The 17,859-nt window shown below is 40.5% G+C and overlaps 2 protein-coding genes across 2 annotated transcripts in view; one reads left to right on the top strand and one right to left on the bottom strand.

Annotated features, from left to right (window-relative positions):
* Positions 1-2,520: 2,520 nt before the first annotated feature.
* LOC311000612 (tripartite motif-containing protein 16-like) lies at positions 2,521-4,684 on the top strand (the record flags this gene model as incomplete). The annotated part of the gene is made up of 2 exons (XM_083991352.1): positions 2,521-3,324; positions 3,637-4,684. The coding sequence occupies 2 exons, from the start codon at positions 2,521-2,523 to the stop codon at positions 4,198-4,200; spliced, it is 1,368 nt and encodes a 455-aa protein (XP_083847478.1). The 3' UTR covers positions 4,201-4,684.
* A 1,409-nt stretch (positions 4,685-6,093) lies between these two features.
* The window catches only part of LOC311000611 (choline transporter-like protein 5-A), a gene marked incomplete at both ends in the record, with an annotated part of 50,026 nt that continues 38,260 nt past the window's right edge, over positions 6,094-17,859 (bottom strand). The window contains 16 exons of the mRNA XM_083991351.1: positions 6,094-6,251; positions 8,670-8,754; positions 9,649-9,737; positions 9,836-9,906; positions 10,626-10,699; positions 10,819-10,922; positions 11,008-11,102; positions 11,198-11,466; positions 12,574-12,661; positions 12,810-12,902; positions 14,100-14,199; positions 14,388-14,519; positions 15,266-15,378; positions 16,143-16,226; positions 17,440-17,563; positions 17,754-17,814. Of these exons, the coding sequence (XP_083847477.1) occupies positions 6,094-6,251; positions 8,670-8,754; positions 9,649-9,737; positions 9,836-9,906; positions 10,626-10,699; positions 10,819-10,922; positions 11,008-11,102; positions 11,198-11,466; positions 12,574-12,661; positions 12,810-12,902; positions 14,100-14,199; positions 14,388-14,519; positions 15,266-15,378; positions 16,143-16,226; positions 17,440-17,563; positions 17,754-17,814 (1,740 nt within the window). The remainder of the gene's footprint in view (positions 6,252-8,669; positions 8,755-9,648; positions 9,738-9,835; positions 9,907-10,625; positions 10,700-10,818; positions 10,923-11,007; positions 11,103-11,197; positions 11,467-12,573; positions 12,662-12,809; positions 12,903-14,099; positions 14,200-14,387; positions 14,520-15,265; positions 15,379-16,142; positions 16,227-17,439; positions 17,564-17,753; positions 17,815-17,859) is intronic.

Raw genomic sequence — 17,859 nt, 5'->3', positions numbered from 1 at the left:
GCAATTTAGACTTCTGGTGTATGTGATATGAAGCAAACACTTTCAATCTACATCCTGTACCATTCTGAAATCCTTAGGTTGTGATCTAATGGAATCCAAAGAGAAAATTCTGATATCACACTCCTAAAAGAAATACCAAACATATTTCAACTCTGATTGCAAAGTTTTTTGCGGCAATTTCCGTTCCCTAATGTGGGACAGTCATGCTCCTAATGTGGGACACTAAAAAGTCTGTTTAAAAGTCATCTTAATATACATGATAAATGCTAGATTGCAAACCAGTGTTCAATAATATCACTTATTGTCCTAGTTCTGCTTCATCTTCTATAGTATTAATGGTTTTCTAGCAATTGTGTGGTGGAGGTGACCTTTGACCCTTCACTACAGAGTGGACTTAGGGTCATTCCAGCCCTGGTCAACAACCTCAATTGTGGGACACCACCATCCTCAGTGATCCCCCTATATTCAGTAATGTCTCCCCTCATCCTGTCTTTTTTCCACTGGTTGAGTTCTCTTGCTTGATTATTTTCCTTTCTTTTCCCATGTTTTCTTTCCCTGATTCTGTCTCATTGCCTTACTCTTCTTTGCCACTGTGATCTGAAATACATTCCATTTAATTAATCAGTAATGTGCTATCCTTTGATTACTTCTAAACACAACATTTTTCATGAACATTATCAAAAAAGACAAGATTTAGAAACAAGAAAGAAAAAAATTCAGAGCCATTTACCCCTTTAACAGTATTATGACCACTTCCAGTTAATAAATATAATTTTCTTTTGTTGTAAAATATTCAAAACAATGCATTATAACAATAAAACCATGTAAACAACCATTGTTATTGTTCAACCTATTAGTTTTACCTGGAAAAGCACTGTCCCACATTAGGAAAAACCACCTGTCCCGCTTTAGGAAAGCATGTTTCCTAAAGTGGGACAGTAGAAATGTTGATCAAAATCCTAAATATTGAGAATGGTTACACCATATTAAGATATATTTTAATGCATCAACATATTATAAACACATTTTGACAAAAAATTGCAATAATTTTGTTTTTTTTAATAAATTATGGCCTTAACATTATTTTTGTCCAAACCCTAAGTACCTAGCATTTTGGTGGTCTTCACACAGGGTGCCTCCGGTTTGAAGGCTGTCCCTCCTAAACCTATGACTGGACATTTGAGATGTCATGTGATTTTGATCATGCAATATCACAGCTTGTGTGAGACCACATTTACATTAACTTTCTTTTGCTATAGGAAGACCTACACCCATTTAAGCTTAAGTGTCCCACATTAGGCAGTGTCCCACATTAGGCGAATCCACCCTACCACTTTTTATAGACGTTTTTGGCATAGAACGTCATAGAAAATGTGTTTATTCACACTTAACAATAACATCAAAATCTACAATGAGCTCAGAGTAACTTTCCCAAACCGTTTTTAATGAGTATATTTCACCCCTGGCAAATCCTGCTTGGACATTTTCACTTAGGGGTGTAGCCTACTCACTTTTGTTGCCAGCGGTTCAGACATTAATGGTTGTGTGTCGGGCAATTTTGAGGGGACAGCAAATTTACACTGTTATACAAGCTGTACACTGACTACTTTACATTGTATCAAAGTGTAATATCTTCAGTGTTGTTCCATGAAAAGATAGAATTTTTTTTTAATGGCAGGGGTGTAGCCTACTCACTTTTGTGAGATAGCCTACTGTTCAATCAAGCACAGAAAGTGAAACTGATGGCAAAAGCATGGTGCAGAGCTCTAGCTCCAGAAGGGGGGCTGCTGCAAAATTTTGGAAGACCCTCAGCTTAAATTAGCATAACATTCCATTACTAGTTAGAATCTTGAATATTATAATTGCAAAAAAAGATGCTTATTACTGCATGTGTATGTCAAAAACGCCTAAAAAAATATTGGTTATTTTTTTTTTTTTAACCAACATTGGCCAAAATATACCAATACAATTAAAAATTGCTTTTCAATTGGTTTTGTATCCATTACCCTAAATATAAAATCTTGAACATTGAAAATTATGCATATAAACTGCATGAATTGAGTATTTGAATGTTATAGCACCTCTAGTGGTCACCAGCAAAAAAATCCAAGATGACAACACCCCTATTATTCCTAGGGGTTCCTTCTAACAAAAAAATAAGGTTGGCAAACTTTACCCAGAAGCGTGAGCATAGATAGCAATCTTAGGGTTTGCCCCCTGACTACACTCAAATCCTACTGACTGACAGACTGCAGGTACTTGTATTTGACCTGAGTACTTGTATTTCCTGAACCTTGATACTTGTGCTCCACTCCAATGATCTGACAGCTGTTGATGTGTTTCCTTGTTCCCTCCCCTTCAGATCTACAGTTTGAAGATGGGTGGAACCAACATGTGGTGAAGAGGAGGAGCTGACAGGCCCCGTTCACTGCACAGACACATGTTGTTGAGATCAGAGCTCAGACTAGTTTCACTTGTGAGCAAGTGAAACTCAGACAGTCGTTGTCTGTGAGAGGTGAAATGGCGCAGAAAGGAGTTCATCTGGACCAGGAGACCTTCTCTTGTTCCATCTGTCTGGATCTACTGAAGGACCCAGTGACTATTCCCTGTGGACACAGCTACTGCTTCAACTGTATTCAAACCCACTGGGATGGAGAGGATGGGAAGAGAATCTACAGCTGCCCTCAGTGTAGGAAGAACTTCATACCAAGACCTGAGCTGGTGAAAAGCACCATGTTAGCAGCTTTAGTGGAGGAGCTGAAGAAGACTGGACTCCAAGCTGCTCCTGCTGATCACTGCTATGCTGGACCTGAAGATGTGGCCTGTGATGTCTGCACTGGGAGGAAACGCAAAGCTGTCAAGTCCTGTTTGACATGTATGATCTCTTATTGTAAACAACACCTGCAGCTTCATTATGAGTCTCTGGCTTTTGAGAATCACAAGCTGGTGGAGCCGTCCAAGAAGCTCCAGGAGAACATCTGCTCTCGTCATCATGAAGTGATGAAGATGTTCTGCCGCACTGATCAGCAGTGTATCTGTTATCTCTGCCCTGTGGATGAACATAAAGGCCACGACACAGTCTCAGCTGCAGCAGAAAGGACTGAGAGGCAGAGAGAGCTGGAGCTGAGTCGACAGAAAATCCAGCAGAGAATCCAGGACATAGAGAAAGATGTGAAGGTGCTTCAACAGGAGGTGGAGGCCATCAATGGCTCTGCTGATAAAGCAGTGGAGGACAGTGAGAAGATCTTCACTCAGCTGATCCGTCTGATGGAGAAAAGAAGCTCTGAGCTGAAGCAGCAGATCAGATCCCAGCAGGAAACTCAAGTGAGTGGAGTCAAAGAGCTTGAGAAGAAGCTGGAGCAGGAGATCACTGAGCTGAAGAGGAAAGACGATGAGCTGAAGCTGCTGTCACACACAGAGGATCACACCCAGTTTCTACACAACTACCCCTCACTGTCAGCACTCAGTCAATCTACACACTCATCTAGCACCCATGTCCGTCCTCTGAGATACTTTGAGGACGTGACAGCAGCTGTGTCAGAGTTCAGAGACAAACTACAGGACCTTCTGAGAGACACATGGACAAACGTCTCACTGACAGTGACTCAAGTGGGTGTTTTACTGTCACCACCAGAGCCCAGGACCAGAGCTGACTTCTTAAGATATTCACAGGAAATCACACTGGATCCAAACACAGCACACAAATGTCTGGTGTTATCTGAGGGAAACAGGAAAGTAACATTAATGAGTAAAAATAAGTTTTATTCTAGTCACCCAGACAGATTCACTCACTGGTTGCAGGTCCTGAGCAGAGAGAGTCTGACTGGACGTTGTTACTGGGAGGTGGAGTGGAGAGTAGGAGGAGTTAAAGTAGCAGTCGCATACAAGAATATCAGCAGAGCAGGCGGGTCGGATGAATGTCGATTTGGATGTAATGACAATTCTTGGGTGTTATATTTTAATTGTGTCAACAACAGGTTCACATTTATGTTCAACAACATCGAGACTCCAGTCTCAGGTCCTCGGTGCTCCAGACTAGGAGTGTACCTGGATCACAGAGCAGGTATTCTGTCCTTCTACAGCGTCTCTGAAACCATGACTCTCCTCCACAGAGTCCAGACCACATTCACTCAGCCTCTACATGCTGGACTTGGACTTCCCTGGGATGGAGTCACAGCAGAGTTTTGTAAACTCAAATAGACAAAGATCATTGAAGGTGCAGTTGGTTAAAAACTGTAATCAAGTTCATCACTTTCTTTAGTCTCCATGTTTGTTGCTAACAGCTCACTGCTGTTGTGTCTCTGCTCTGCACAGAGATCACCTGTCAATCAAACTTCATGGGCGGGACTTTGACCTCTTGGTATTTGTTGTTGTGTTGATGTTTGAGTTTGTTGAGGTGGAGCTGGAGCCGTGGAGGAGATCACTGCTCATGATGATGGTTCTTTATCTGAACCCACAGTTCTCCACATGAAAATAGAAACTTCTCTGAGCTCTAAATGTTTGCTGGATACTTGTGTTGATGTGTTTGTGTGTTGTTGTTTGGGCCTTAACAGAGAAATCAGCAGAGCTTCTTTATCACTGAGGTTTGTTCTCACTGTGGAAACAAAGAAATCTAGAACCACATTTACACTGATGTGTTTGTCAGATCAAATGTTGTTGTTGTTGTTGTTAAAATTCCCTCTCTAATAGGATCTATGAGCTTCAATCAAAGTGTAAATATCATGATCATAATCATTGAGGAGATGATTGATTGATAGATGTGTTCATGAAATTACTCAACAAGGGTGATTGATCTGACTTTACTGATCAAAGTGCGAACAAACTTTAGCTTCATATCATCAATAAAACACCAAAGAATCAATCAAATCTGTTCTTGAGTCTTCGTTCTGGGAACTCATTCAAAGCTGATGGAGAAACGTGAAAGTGATGTGAGAGGTTTTCCTCCTCAAACAGCTTGAAACAACAACAGTCAATACATATCTGTGTGTAAGCTGAAGGAGAAATGTTGACAGGTCCAATATTATTCTAGTCAGTCAGACTTTTTGATAACTGCTGACAGGTCCTGAGGAGTCTGAGTCTGACTGATGATGATAGTTGAGTTGCACGTTGTAAACCAGTGTTTTCCAACCTTTTTGGTCTTGTGTACCCCCTGAGCCTTTATGTCAGCCCAGGGGACGCCTCTCCATTCCGACACACCTCCACTCCGACACACCGCTGTTCCGACACCCCTTCCGGTACCCCCTGCAATGTGCTTTTTGGGGATCACTGTTGTAAATGACAGATAACACAGTCTGTCCCTCACAGTGCCTTATGTATCAAAGGCCAATCTATTAACATTGTGTCTCTGTCTCCTATATAGAAACATATCTATATGTTTCTATACACTGTTGCAACTGTGAACATGGCTCAGGATTAAATGGCTTACATTATGTTCTGGTATAGGTTGAATTTGTGTTGACCCCATTGCACATTCATGCTGCCACAGATTGGACAAGTGATGCCTGGACATAGAGTGAATGTAGTTTATTGTTTCAGCAAAACAATAAAACAAACAAAAAAACAGTGGCAACACTGACATGAACAGTATTTGTTTCTCTTTGTTGATAAAAAAAAAAAAGTTCATTTAAAAGGCAAGAGTTTTGGGGTTACCAACCCATGTACTTTTCAAGCTACTAACAATAACATGGTTATTATATAGTAATGTGAAGAGATTGAAAATAACAGTTGAGTAGGATGATGTACATATTTGGTGGTACAGTAATGTGAAACATATTCCAAGAAGTGACAGTCAAGTAAAGTCAGAATAATGTTGAGTTATCACAGTATAATTACTTGTAAAGTCATGTAAAAGTATTGGGCAGGTTTGTAATTATAAGGAAATGTTACAGTAAGTAGTATAGCCCACAGTGACTGAACAGTATCCGACTTCATAATGACCCAATATTTTGCAGTCATTTACTCGTGTTACTTCAACTTGTCATTACTCTGACAGTTTTTTTTTTTACAAAACCATCACATTGCTGGATAATTAACAGCCCACTTAACTGCCATTTCCTCACATTACTACATAATTACTAAGTAACTACTATGTAATTAACAGTCTGTGAATGAAAGGGTTCCCCTTTTTCTTTTGGCTCTGTGTCTTTTTGAGTTCATGATTTTTCTCAGACGTCCACTGATGGTCTTCCTGAGGGTGTTGCTGATGTGAAAAGGGCGAGCCAGTGAACCACGGTTCATCTCCTGCTCCAGCACTGCACAATGAGAAAAACACACACTTTGATGTATTTCCTTATGGGGTGGGGGTGGGGGTGGGGAGGTCATTTCTCTTTGTTAGAGTGTATATACATATGGAGATGTGGGGGGAGTCTATTGGACACTGGCAATACCACAATGTATCACTGTCTGAGCAGAGTGTTAACCCTTGACCTGCCAGATCTTTAATATGGTTTTGTCACAAAAGCTTTCAAGCCAGTGACTCCTAATGACTTGTCTCTGTTGAAATCCATCCCTTGAACATAATTTAGTTAACCTCTTGTGTTCTGTCACAAAAAAAGGTCCAGAATCCTGATGATCACGTGGGTTTGAGTCTGGGCTCCAAGAAATGTCTTGATACTGTACACTGATAAACTAGTAAAATCAAGTGGCACTTTCTACTTCGTGCCCAGATATTGTGTACAAAAAGTGAACAGCTGCAGTTAGTGACACACTGAGAGGTTATTGGATAGGAATAGGCATGAATTTACAGTACCATAAGTCCGTTTGACAACCACAAGGTTGAGGAGCAATTTTTGCATCCAGGCTTGTTTCTAGCTCAACTACTTTTCACACATTTTGAAGTTTTTGCACAACAGTTTTATGAACATTGAATAAAAACAAAAACAGAAGTTCAAATGAGGTTTTTAGGTTCCTACACAAACTGAACCCAAATACAAAACAAAATCCTGACTTTGAAGGACCCTGTTAGACCAACAACGGCATTGAGTCATGAACCTCCTCAATCAGTTCAGTAAGTCGCTGACATGGCAGAGGCTCCGGAAGAAACAAAGTCCAGCAAAAACCTAGTCCTGGATCAAGCTGCCTTGGTTTAAGGTGAGTTCCATCTCTATTAAGAATGAATTAAGTTGTGAAAAGTCTGCAGATTCTGTACTGGTTCCTTATGTTCCTGACATGATGGCACGGTGTTTGAGTTCTTCAAACGTTAGACCTCATTAGGAATTACCTTCCTGTGTCTCAGCATGTTTAGTAATGGTGAGCTAGACCAGCCATTGTAAAGTTGAGCTTTGCAGAAAAAAAAAATCGATGGTCTCCAAAGATCTGGTCCAAAACCATCCAGTGCTATATGTGTCAGTACTGGGACACAAACATCTCATGGACTATGACAGGTGATGTCAATCCAGAGGTGGCTGTCCCTCACAGATTGAGTTAAGAGTGAGCAGACTGGCTGCTGACGGAGTGGAGCCGACAGGAAGACAGGATATCACATCGAATGACTGGATTTCCCCAGAATTCTGTGCAGCTCGGGAGACATGAGGAAAGGTTTTTCTGAACTACCGTCATTCCTCTCCAAGTCATCGCCTGGTTGGCCGGAAAAACAGGGGCATGCAGGAAGGGGAAGTATAGGAGAATAAGAACATGGATGGATGGATGGATGGATGGATGGATGGATGGATGGATGGATGGATGGATGGATGGATGGATGGATGGATGGATGGATGGATGGATGGATGGATGGATGGATGGATGGATGGTTGGATGGGTGGATGGATGGATGGAAGGAAAAAGGGACAGCAGTGGTAGAGTAACAGGAAGTTATATGGATGGGAAGTTGTGCAGCAGGATGAGAGAGATCACAGAGAAAGAAAAGACACAAGGTTAGTGTTGTTAAACAGCCAGAATTGAAAGAGATAATTATGAGTTCAACAAATGAACATAATAATGTTCCTATGATCAGTGAAACAGTTTGTTGGAGATGGAGACTCCTCTGTTACAGGAGAAGACAAATGGCCTAGTTGTGTTGTAGATAGAACATGTGCATTTCGATCATGGCTGTGAGAAACATAAACGTCTAGATATAATAATGAATTATTGTAATATTTTTTATTTCAATTCTTCTTTATCATTATCTTACCTGTTTGGTTTATTTGCTGTCATTTTAACTGTATGTTTAAAAAAAATATATATTACTATCAGTCATTTTTATATAATTAAAAAGATACCGTAATAACACTAGGGCCTATTTAAGTTGCATTAATCTACATCAGTGCAGTCATTTAAATATGACATAGTACGTGGTCAGACGTCATGGAAACATGACAGCCCGCCAGTGGTGTGGTATTTGGTCCAGAGTGAAAAGATGAATATGTGAACACTAACTGTACGAGCTAAAAAATGAAAAACAAATAAAAATAAAAATCATTTTCGCACCATGTGTGAAAACAGCCTTCCTATTGAAAACCATACACCTTTGTCATAGCCAGTTTGAAACACTGTAACTTTTAAAACATGATATGTTACCATGTCACCTCACGGACCACTAGAGGTCGCTCATGGACCACCAGTGGTCCATTGACCAATCTTTTGCCACTTTTGGCCATTTGAGAAAGGCTGATCTACATGTACAAATTCTTACTGTAATGTACCAAAGGCAGTAATGACAATGTCGTACTTACAGAAGCAGAGAAAGAGTGTGTCAACACACATCGCATAGACACTGAAGAAGCCATGTGCAATCAGGTAAGCACCTATCACCACAGTCTGATGTGAGAGACACACATGTTAGGGAAACTGGAGCAGGATCTGCACATCTGATCACAGCTGACAGAATGTACATCACATTCTCTGTGTTTAGATTTTCTGCCAAACTGTTTTTTTCCCAGCCGTCACTAAACAGTGAGCCAACATCAAAAAGATGCAAACCTGGTCTTGAACACTTCCTAAATGCTAATTGGCTCAACTTTAGAACCTTATAAAACCAACTTAAAGCTCAACTTTGGGGAACCTTAAAGGGACAACGAGGAGTTTCTATTTGGTTATAAAAAAGTCTCACATTAATGTGGATGAATCTACGCTACCCATACTTATTAATGGGCCCATTTTCGATAAATATATCGTTTTGTCTCTATCGTTATTTTGTTATTATTAGTGGTGGCGGAAATGCTGGGCGAGCCGACCAGCGTTTCTTTACTTTCGGTTTCGCGGCGAGTTATGAGAATAACGCCGCAGAATCGCCGTTTATGGTCGGAACTACGATGGTATGTGATCGTCTTTGAACCTCTGACTTTAATTCTTGATGAATGAAAACATGAGTCTGTCTTGCGCCGGTCAAAGAATTTCACAGTGCGCGCGGAGGCTCATAAATGTAGTGTGAAAACGCTTCACTTTTCCAAAACTCCTCGTTGTCCCTTTAAATGCATTTTAAAAAAACACCTCAACCAATGTTAATATGTAACAGAATATGGATATGTGATTAACTCACTGACAAAAACATTAGATAGAACGTAATACCATAGGATGATACTTCCTACATACATACTGCATAATCATGTAAAACTGTTCTTGATAATGAAAAATCATTCATAACTATATATCAGGAATTGCAGGATGGACATATTCAATGTTGGATGTTGCTATGTTGTGAGTGAGTCTGACCAGCAGAGGGACCCAGTAGTAGTTGAGATTAGGCACTTCCTCCTGGATGAAAGGAATCTTCTTAGTGAAGAAGAAGAATGCAAACACACCTGAAAAACACACACACACACACACACATACAATATCAAAATGAGTTGCAGGAAGAACATCATCAATGGACAGTGTGATGTGGATCATAAAAACTCACCAACTCCTCCTGCGATCAGCACTTTGCCCATAAACAGCAGGAAGTCTGTCACTCTGTCCAGAACTGCAACCCTGCAGTGACAGAGTCATAAGTTCACTGATCTGACACAGTAACAGCGTAGTCTGAGTCCCAACTGAGTGGCTGTCTGCCAGTCTGAAGCTATCATTAGAAGAACTGTTACAGTTCTTTGAGGTTGAACTTTGAAGCTTTTTCTGAAAATGAATGAACTTTTTCTGAAAATGATACAGTGACAAACCACTGGGCACACATCATACAATTTGCAAGAAAATAAGCAAATATTATTCATTTAAAACAAGTTTATTATCTTTTTTAAAAAGTGGGTGAAATATGATTCTTGCAGGTATGAACCCTTTGGGGGGGCATGGCCTGCTTCACTTGCTAAAGCTGCCAGTGGATATCGGACATACCTGTGTTAATGATCCCACTCACATGTTAAATACTGATCAAATATTGCATATTATAAAGCAGTCCTCACTTTTGTACATCAAGGACCCCTACATTGACACAACATTTTGAAACAAATACCAGAAATACACAAATATTAATGAATAACATTACTTTTTTAGTCAATGTGTGTTTAAATTACAGTCAATGGCAAGACATTTCTGGAAAAAAAGTAATACTTCTTGAAAAACAAATTTTGAGAAAAGGTTGGGGACCCCCTTGAACCCTCTCAAGGACCCACTTTGAGAACCACTGTTATAAAGACCACAATGAAAGCCAGGACTCTGAGCTGTCCATGGAGAATGAGAGCACTCAGCCTCCTCACCTGACCACGTTCCTCATCAGCAGGAAGAAAGCCTCTCTGGCTGAGCTGCAGAAGCTCTTACCATAGATCGCCACCTGGTGGCAAAAGTGGAGACAAATCACAGCTATCCCACAAAATCTACAACACTAGGAAATTGAATAGCTTGAATTCACACTACTCAAAGCTTAGAAGTAAAGCACTGAACCCATCTCACCATGATGTAGGCGTTATGGTTCATGTAACGCAAGAACTTCTCCAAACACCAGAAGCAGCATTTCAGACAGCACAGAATGAACCTGGACACACTGTTGTCCACACCTATGTGATCAAACATGGCCAAGATCAGTACAGAGATTAGTAGTGTGTGGGTGTGTGTGTATACAGTATGTGTATGTGTGTGAACCTTTTAGTTTCTGCTCCAGATACTCCAGTATGATCCGCACCAGTTGGACGAGTGAAAGAATTAAAGCCCCGAAAGCTAAAGAGCCTGTGTGATACCTGCAGACACAAAGAAGAGCTCAGTGCACTTTTAAAACACAGGACTCTGTTTGTGTGTCAAGGATCTAACAGGGTGCAGCAGGCTCGGTGCTGACCTGATGGCCCTGCTGAAGGATGAAAAGAGAGGACATGCTGGGATATCTTGAGGCTTCCTCCTGGCCCAGTAGTAGCTTGCAAACGTCCCAGCCAGCGTGCACTGCTCCAGGGCCAAGCTGAAGTTGACCAGCCAGAGGAAGACCAGCAGGTTGAAGAGCTGCAGGAGGAAAATGTAGCGGTGGTACGGCGTCTCCCCGCCGTAGAAGGCGAACAGACACTGAGAGCCCTGACACGACGCCGACCTGGAGATGTTGGTTCTGTTGAAGGTCTGAGAGGGAGTACAGAGGAGAGGGCCACTCACTACAACTGGATCTCATTTATTCAAACTGTATATCATTGATTCTGACACATTCAATGGACTTAACCTTCGTCTTGTGTTAGCTTTCTGCTACCATCTCTTGTGTTTGGGTCAGTTTTGACCTGTGTTTTAAATCAGCTGCACAATTACTAAACTAAATACATTTTTTTTCATCCAATCTGTTTTTCTTCTCTTGGTTACATTGTTAGGCTTCCTTATCCATGAAAATATTGGTTTTAATAGTTTTGGTGTGGGCCCCTGGGCTTTTTTTGTCAGTATACCCCTTGGCTTCAATTGAACCTTCCTCTTGTCAGCTTTCTGCTACCATCTATGGTGTTTGGGTCAGTTTTGACCCATGTTTTACTGTACATCAGCTGTAAAATTCACAAAAAATATTTTTTTCTCATCCAATTTGTTTTTCTTCTCTTGGTTAGGCTTCCTTATCCACGAACATATTGGTTTTAATATTTTTGGTGTGGGCCCCTGTACCTTTTTTGTCAGTACACCTTGTCTTCAATGTAACCTTCCTCTTGTCAGCTTTCTGCTACCATCTATGGTGTTAGGGTCAGTTCTGACCAGAGTCTTAAATCAGCTGTAAAACAATTATTTATCATTCCATTTGTTTCTCATCTCTTCGTTACGTTGTTAGACTTCCTTATCCATGAAAAAGTTGGTTTTGCACTTATGATTTCAGTTTTAACTCTCTCTTAGTGTTCTTATTATTATAACCAGGTCGAAATCAACCCTAAGAACACAAATGTCATAATTTTAACCAGAGCATTTTAGAATTTTTGGTTTTACTTTGTTTAAACAGAGGTTCCTGACAAAATCAAAAGGCCTTGATGCTACAGTATAAACAAATTTTTGTGTGCATTTAAAACCTGAAAACGGGTCAGTGGTGACCCGAACAGAAGAGGAAGGTTAAGATGGAAATGTGCCAAGCTGCTTGTTAATGTGTTTCAGTAAATATGGATAAATACTGTATGACCCAAAACTACCGTAAACCCTCGATACACTCACTCCTTAAATACCATGGCAACAAAGAGAAGAAGTAAACGATGGAGGACTAAAGTGTACCTCAGGATTGCAGGAGCTGTTGGTGTAGGGGCAGCTCACGTTAGGAGACATCACTTTGTAGATGGCTTCACCTGAGGATGCCAGGTGTCTGGTTTCACAGTGCTGGTTAAAGACACATATGTACTGTATAATGATAATTCATACATAGTTCAATGTGACCATGAGCGTGGCAGAACTCTGACAAACAAAGAGTTCATATAGCGTGTTTCTGTCACTGGAACCACTGTAAAGGATACACAGCTGTAACCGCCCAGTAGGAGATGCACACAGTCAACAAGAGGAAGGTGACGATTGGGAAGAACAGCGTGGACATGATGTGACTGATGGCTCTGAAACAACAAAGGAAACACAGAGGCAGGACATTAAAATAAACAGTGAAAGGTTATTGTTGCAGCTCAGATCAGGATCACCTTGAGGGTCTAAGGGCAGAGCATGTTGTTATGATGCCATGTAAAGCCCTTTGAGACAAACTGCTTGTAAAAATGGGCTACACAAATAAAATTGCCTTGCCTTCCCTTGCCTTAAAACACTTTTTTTTTTTTTTTTTTAAACATTTATAAGACTAAGATTAAAACTGGATTTCATGGATTTGAACCAAATTCCATTGCAGTGGCTCCAGAACAGTGCAATAGTATAAGAAAAAAGAATACAATACAATACAAATAGGCTAAGGACGTTAAGTATAAAAATATAACTAAACGTGTTTAGATAGAAACAGGGCAGTGCAGTTAGATCAAAACAGAAATGTACGTATTTATATTGTACAAGACATGAAACAGATATGAGTCATATATGAGTCAATGAGAATTCAGTGTTTGAGTGTGTGTGTGTGAGTGTTACGTTATGACATTAAATCTCATCATGTTATAACATGATAACTTTCATTGCTAAAACATGAAATGTTTGCAAGAAATAACAGTACACTGAGAATAAACTTAATAATATGGCTGAGGACGGTGGATGACTGGGATAAACTGTTGCAGTTTATATAATAAGAATATCATGGAAAGGTTCACAGGTAAATTTAAAAAGTTAAACTTCCATGTATTCTACTTTTTTTTACATTACATTTATTTTGGAAATCATGAGCTGGAATTATCTTACACTGTCTGTATAATGAATCTAGAAAATATGAACGTTTCACTTTTTGATTACAAAAAAAACAAAAAAAACATTCCATGATATGACTTTATGAGCCGTTTCATAGAACCAATTTGAACTGTTAATGTGTAAACAGATTGATCAGTGTTTCATGCTGTGACTTCATGGCTGTTGAGAGGAGGTTGAGGACAGCTATAACAACATGAGACACTGCATGTCATAACCAATCTTAACAGTCTTTTTATAACATGATATGTTTTTATGTTGTAATACAATGAAATTAACTCATTATGATGTGAAAAATGCTTTGTTGTAACAATAAACTTTTCCACTACGTATTTATTTTTCTTCCTCTGGCAGCAGTGGACTTTCACAGAGTTGAATTTGTTGTGACTGTGTTTGTGTTTGCTCATCGGAGCTCATACTTGCTGGCCTCTCTGAGCAGGGCGATGGCCACCTGGACGCGCCTCCTCAAAAAGACCAACATCACCAGGATGGAGACCTCTGTCGCTCCAATGGACACCCCTGACAAACACAACATCAAACATGTCTCATTCTTGATTCTGGCAATGTTCACTGGCAGCCACCATCAATTGTCTGAACTGTCCATTTGAGAGTCAGAACCAAGTTCCTCTGAACTTTAAACTTAAACTCTTGATTTCAGAACAGCAATAAATCTCAGATCTGGATTCTACTGGCTGACAGAAACTCACATAAGATGATCCATGTCTGTCTGAGCTGAAGGTAGACCTGGAGATCAGTCTGCAGGCCAACTTCCACGATGGCAACGTCTGAGCCTGGTTTGTGTGTGAGCCGGGACCACTCCATGGAGCAGTACCACATACCTGGAATGAGGACCCTTATGTTTACAGGAGGCTTTGCATACATTCACCGCCTTGTAAAAGTATTCATACCCCTTGAACTTTCCACATTTTGCCTCGTTACAACTTAAAAGTATTTTATTGGGATTTTATGTGATAGACCAAAACAAAGAAGCACATAATTGTAAAGTATTGTAGAAGGACAATGGTAGCAGGGACAGGGAAGCTGGTTAGAGTTGATGGGAAGATGAATGGAGCTAAATACAGGGCAATCCTGGAGGAAAAGCTGTTAAGAGTCAGAAAAAGACTTGAGACTGGGACGGAAGTTCACCTTCCAGCAGGACAACCACCCTAAACACACATCCAGAGCTGCAATGGACTGGTTTACATCAAAGCATACCCATGTGTTAGAGCGGCCCAGTCAAAGTCCAGACCTAAATCCTACTGAGAATCTGTGGTAAAGAAAACTGCTGTTCACAGACACTCTCCATCCACTCAACTGGAGCTATTCTGCAAAGAAGAGTGAGCAAAAATTGCAGTGTGTAGATGTGCAAAACTGGCAGAGTTTAATTTTGGTCTTTGATATGTAAAAAACCTTGAACACCCTCATTTTCCTTCTACTTCAGAACAACAAATCCCCCAAAAATACATTTAAGTTTGTGGTTGTAATGTGACAAAAAGTTCAAGGGGTATAAAGACTTTTGCAAGGCTCTGTATATAAGAATGGTGATTCAGGTTGGAGGCCTTAGACAACAGTCTTGAATACACACCGTATGCAAGCAGCACTATGACAGAGATGATGGTGGTCCACAGCAGTAACCCAGCTGTGAACCTCAGCAGCAGGATGAAGACCAGACTCACAGTCAGGGATATGAGCAGACCTCTGTCAGTGTCACGTGGAACCAGGAAGAAGAACAAGACAGAGTTCCATCAGGATGCAGGTCAATGTTAAATGAACTGATACTAGAGAACCAGCTGTCAGCTTCACATCTGTATTTATACTTTAAACTGGAAAGGGAAGAACAGTAAACTGACTCTGAAATGTTTTTTAATGCCAGTTGATATCTGATTTTAGTCTGTGAGTATTAAATAACATGTACTGCATTCTGTCCATTGTCTTTACTCTATGTCAGAGCTGTGATCCACTCTCTTTCTTCGGTAACACACTATTAAGCATTAGTTAAGCATTACTGAATGCATCATTTATAACACATGAATACTCATTAGTATGTAGTTTATAAACACAGTTAAAAATGTTTTACTCATCATTGATAAGCACTGTGTTAATAAACATACTAATGAGTATTTATGTGAAGAATTCAGATTTATTAATGCTTAACTAATGCTTAAAATTATGTACTTGTAAGTGTTACCCTTTCTTCCATCCTTTTGTTTGTTGTAGTATGCATTTTCTATTACCATGACAACCATATGGATGAAATGTGTGACATCATTTTTTAATGACAATAATTTAAAGATTAGTGGGTCAGATCTGTGATGGTGCCCGAGAAGCTGATACTTGGACTTTAAAGGTCTTTGTGAGGAACAAGTATTAGTCTGGTCCCAGGCCAGCTGATGAGGTGATCACAGACCTACTGTAGTGTGTTTGAGATCAAATGTTGTTCTCTGTGTTGTTGGTGTTATTACATAAGTATCCAGGACCATGACTTGGCATAATCTTCAATTATCTTCACACCCAGCTCCTTCGTGTCCATGAGGCCTGTTATTCCCCTGCAGAGCGCAGAGAGATGAGAGTGAACATGCAGACAGAGGAGGAGAATCAAGGACAGACAGAGCCAGATCTCAGTGAGGTCATCCAAGACACAATATCTCATCTGAAAACACAGATGCAGAGATATACTGTGTGTTTACATACACCTGTGTACATCAGCTGAATCTTAAAGCAGAAGTAAGCGATCCGGTCGTTTTGGCTAATGCTGCGTTCCAGGTAGGCTTTTGAAACCGTAAATTACAGCTTCAAGTCACAACTTACGACTTTGTAGCGTTCCAGGCAACCCACTCGTGTTTTTCCGACCTGTTTTACCTGTGAAAGTCACTATAGCGGCCACTCGTAACTTCCGACCCGTGAACTCGTACCAGATCGAACTGGTACAACTTCACAGGTCGGAAAAACACGAGTTACGAGTTTCCTTGAACGCACCATAACAGTCCTCGTCCCTACGTCACCACATTCACGCGCATCCCTTGGCTGCACACACAGCCCTGCATGCCGTTCTCTCTCCTCATTGGATAAAAACTGTAGGATACGATAAATGTTTTCTCCTCGGCTCAGAGCAGAGCAGAGGGACTGACAGACCCGTGTTTCGGTCCAAACACTCTATGTAAGTGATTGCTGTCGGAAGATATAACTATTTAAGACTTATATTAACACAAATATATCACTTACTTCTGCTTTAATACACATCTTCAGATGAGATATTTTACAGCTTAATATTTGCTCTCTTGTAAAATATGTTCACACATAACAATATTTTTCATAGAAACACATCAAATACCCTCACTACTCAGAGATGACATCATCCAGGTCAGAGGTTAGTAGGTCAACCTACAGACCTCGGATGTTGATAACAGCTAACCCCGGACTCAGAGGGGAATAGCACTAGTGTATCATAACAAATATTGGTGAAATGAATGAATTTCGTGGCAGATAATGTGTTATTTAGAGGCTGCATTGCGCTGCCCTGTAGACTTGCATTATATGGATATACACGGCTCTCTGCTGGAGCTTATTTCGTCAGAACGACTCGTAATGACATCAAAGTTATATCTGAGTGAGTAAATTATCGTATTTTATGCTAGAAATAAGGTCCAGATTGTCAAAAACGGCAATTCCCCTTTAATAAAGCAGAGAAGTTCATTACTATGGACGTCAAACAGAAAAACATAAACATGTTAATCGTGTAGATAGAAGATGTGTCAGTACTTGGCAGCATGCTGGAGTTCAGTGACACTGCGTGGCATCTCCAGAGCGTCTTTAAACCTGGTTCTGTTCGCCACAGTCACAGTCCCATTCAGAGTGATGAAGTCCGGAAGGCACCTCTGAAGAACTGACACACACAAACACACACATCTGAAACTGTAGCCTACTGCAACTTCAGAAAACACATGCATACATCAATCAAATAAAAAAAACACACAAATGTGCTGACATAACAGCATTAAACAAAATCTTTGCGGATGTCTAACATACATTATGCAGATATCACAAAGCACTGAACAGCAAGGTTGGCTACTTACAGGGCCGACTGGGTATGATCATGGAGGGACAGTCCTCATCTCGGAGGACCTGAGACACTGGCTGGAAGAACCAACATAGAGCACACGTTAACCACAGTGTCCCATC

The sequence above is a fragment of the Trachurus trachurus genome (genome assembly GCF_905171665.1).
Source record: "Trachurus trachurus genome assembly, chromosome: 17".
NCBI classification, from domain to species: Eukaryota; Metazoa; Chordata; class Actinopteri; order Carangiformes; family Carangidae; genus Trachurus; species Trachurus trachurus.
The sequence above is the reverse complement of the archived record's forward strand: the minus strand, read 5'-3'. Positions and strand labels throughout refer to the sequence as shown.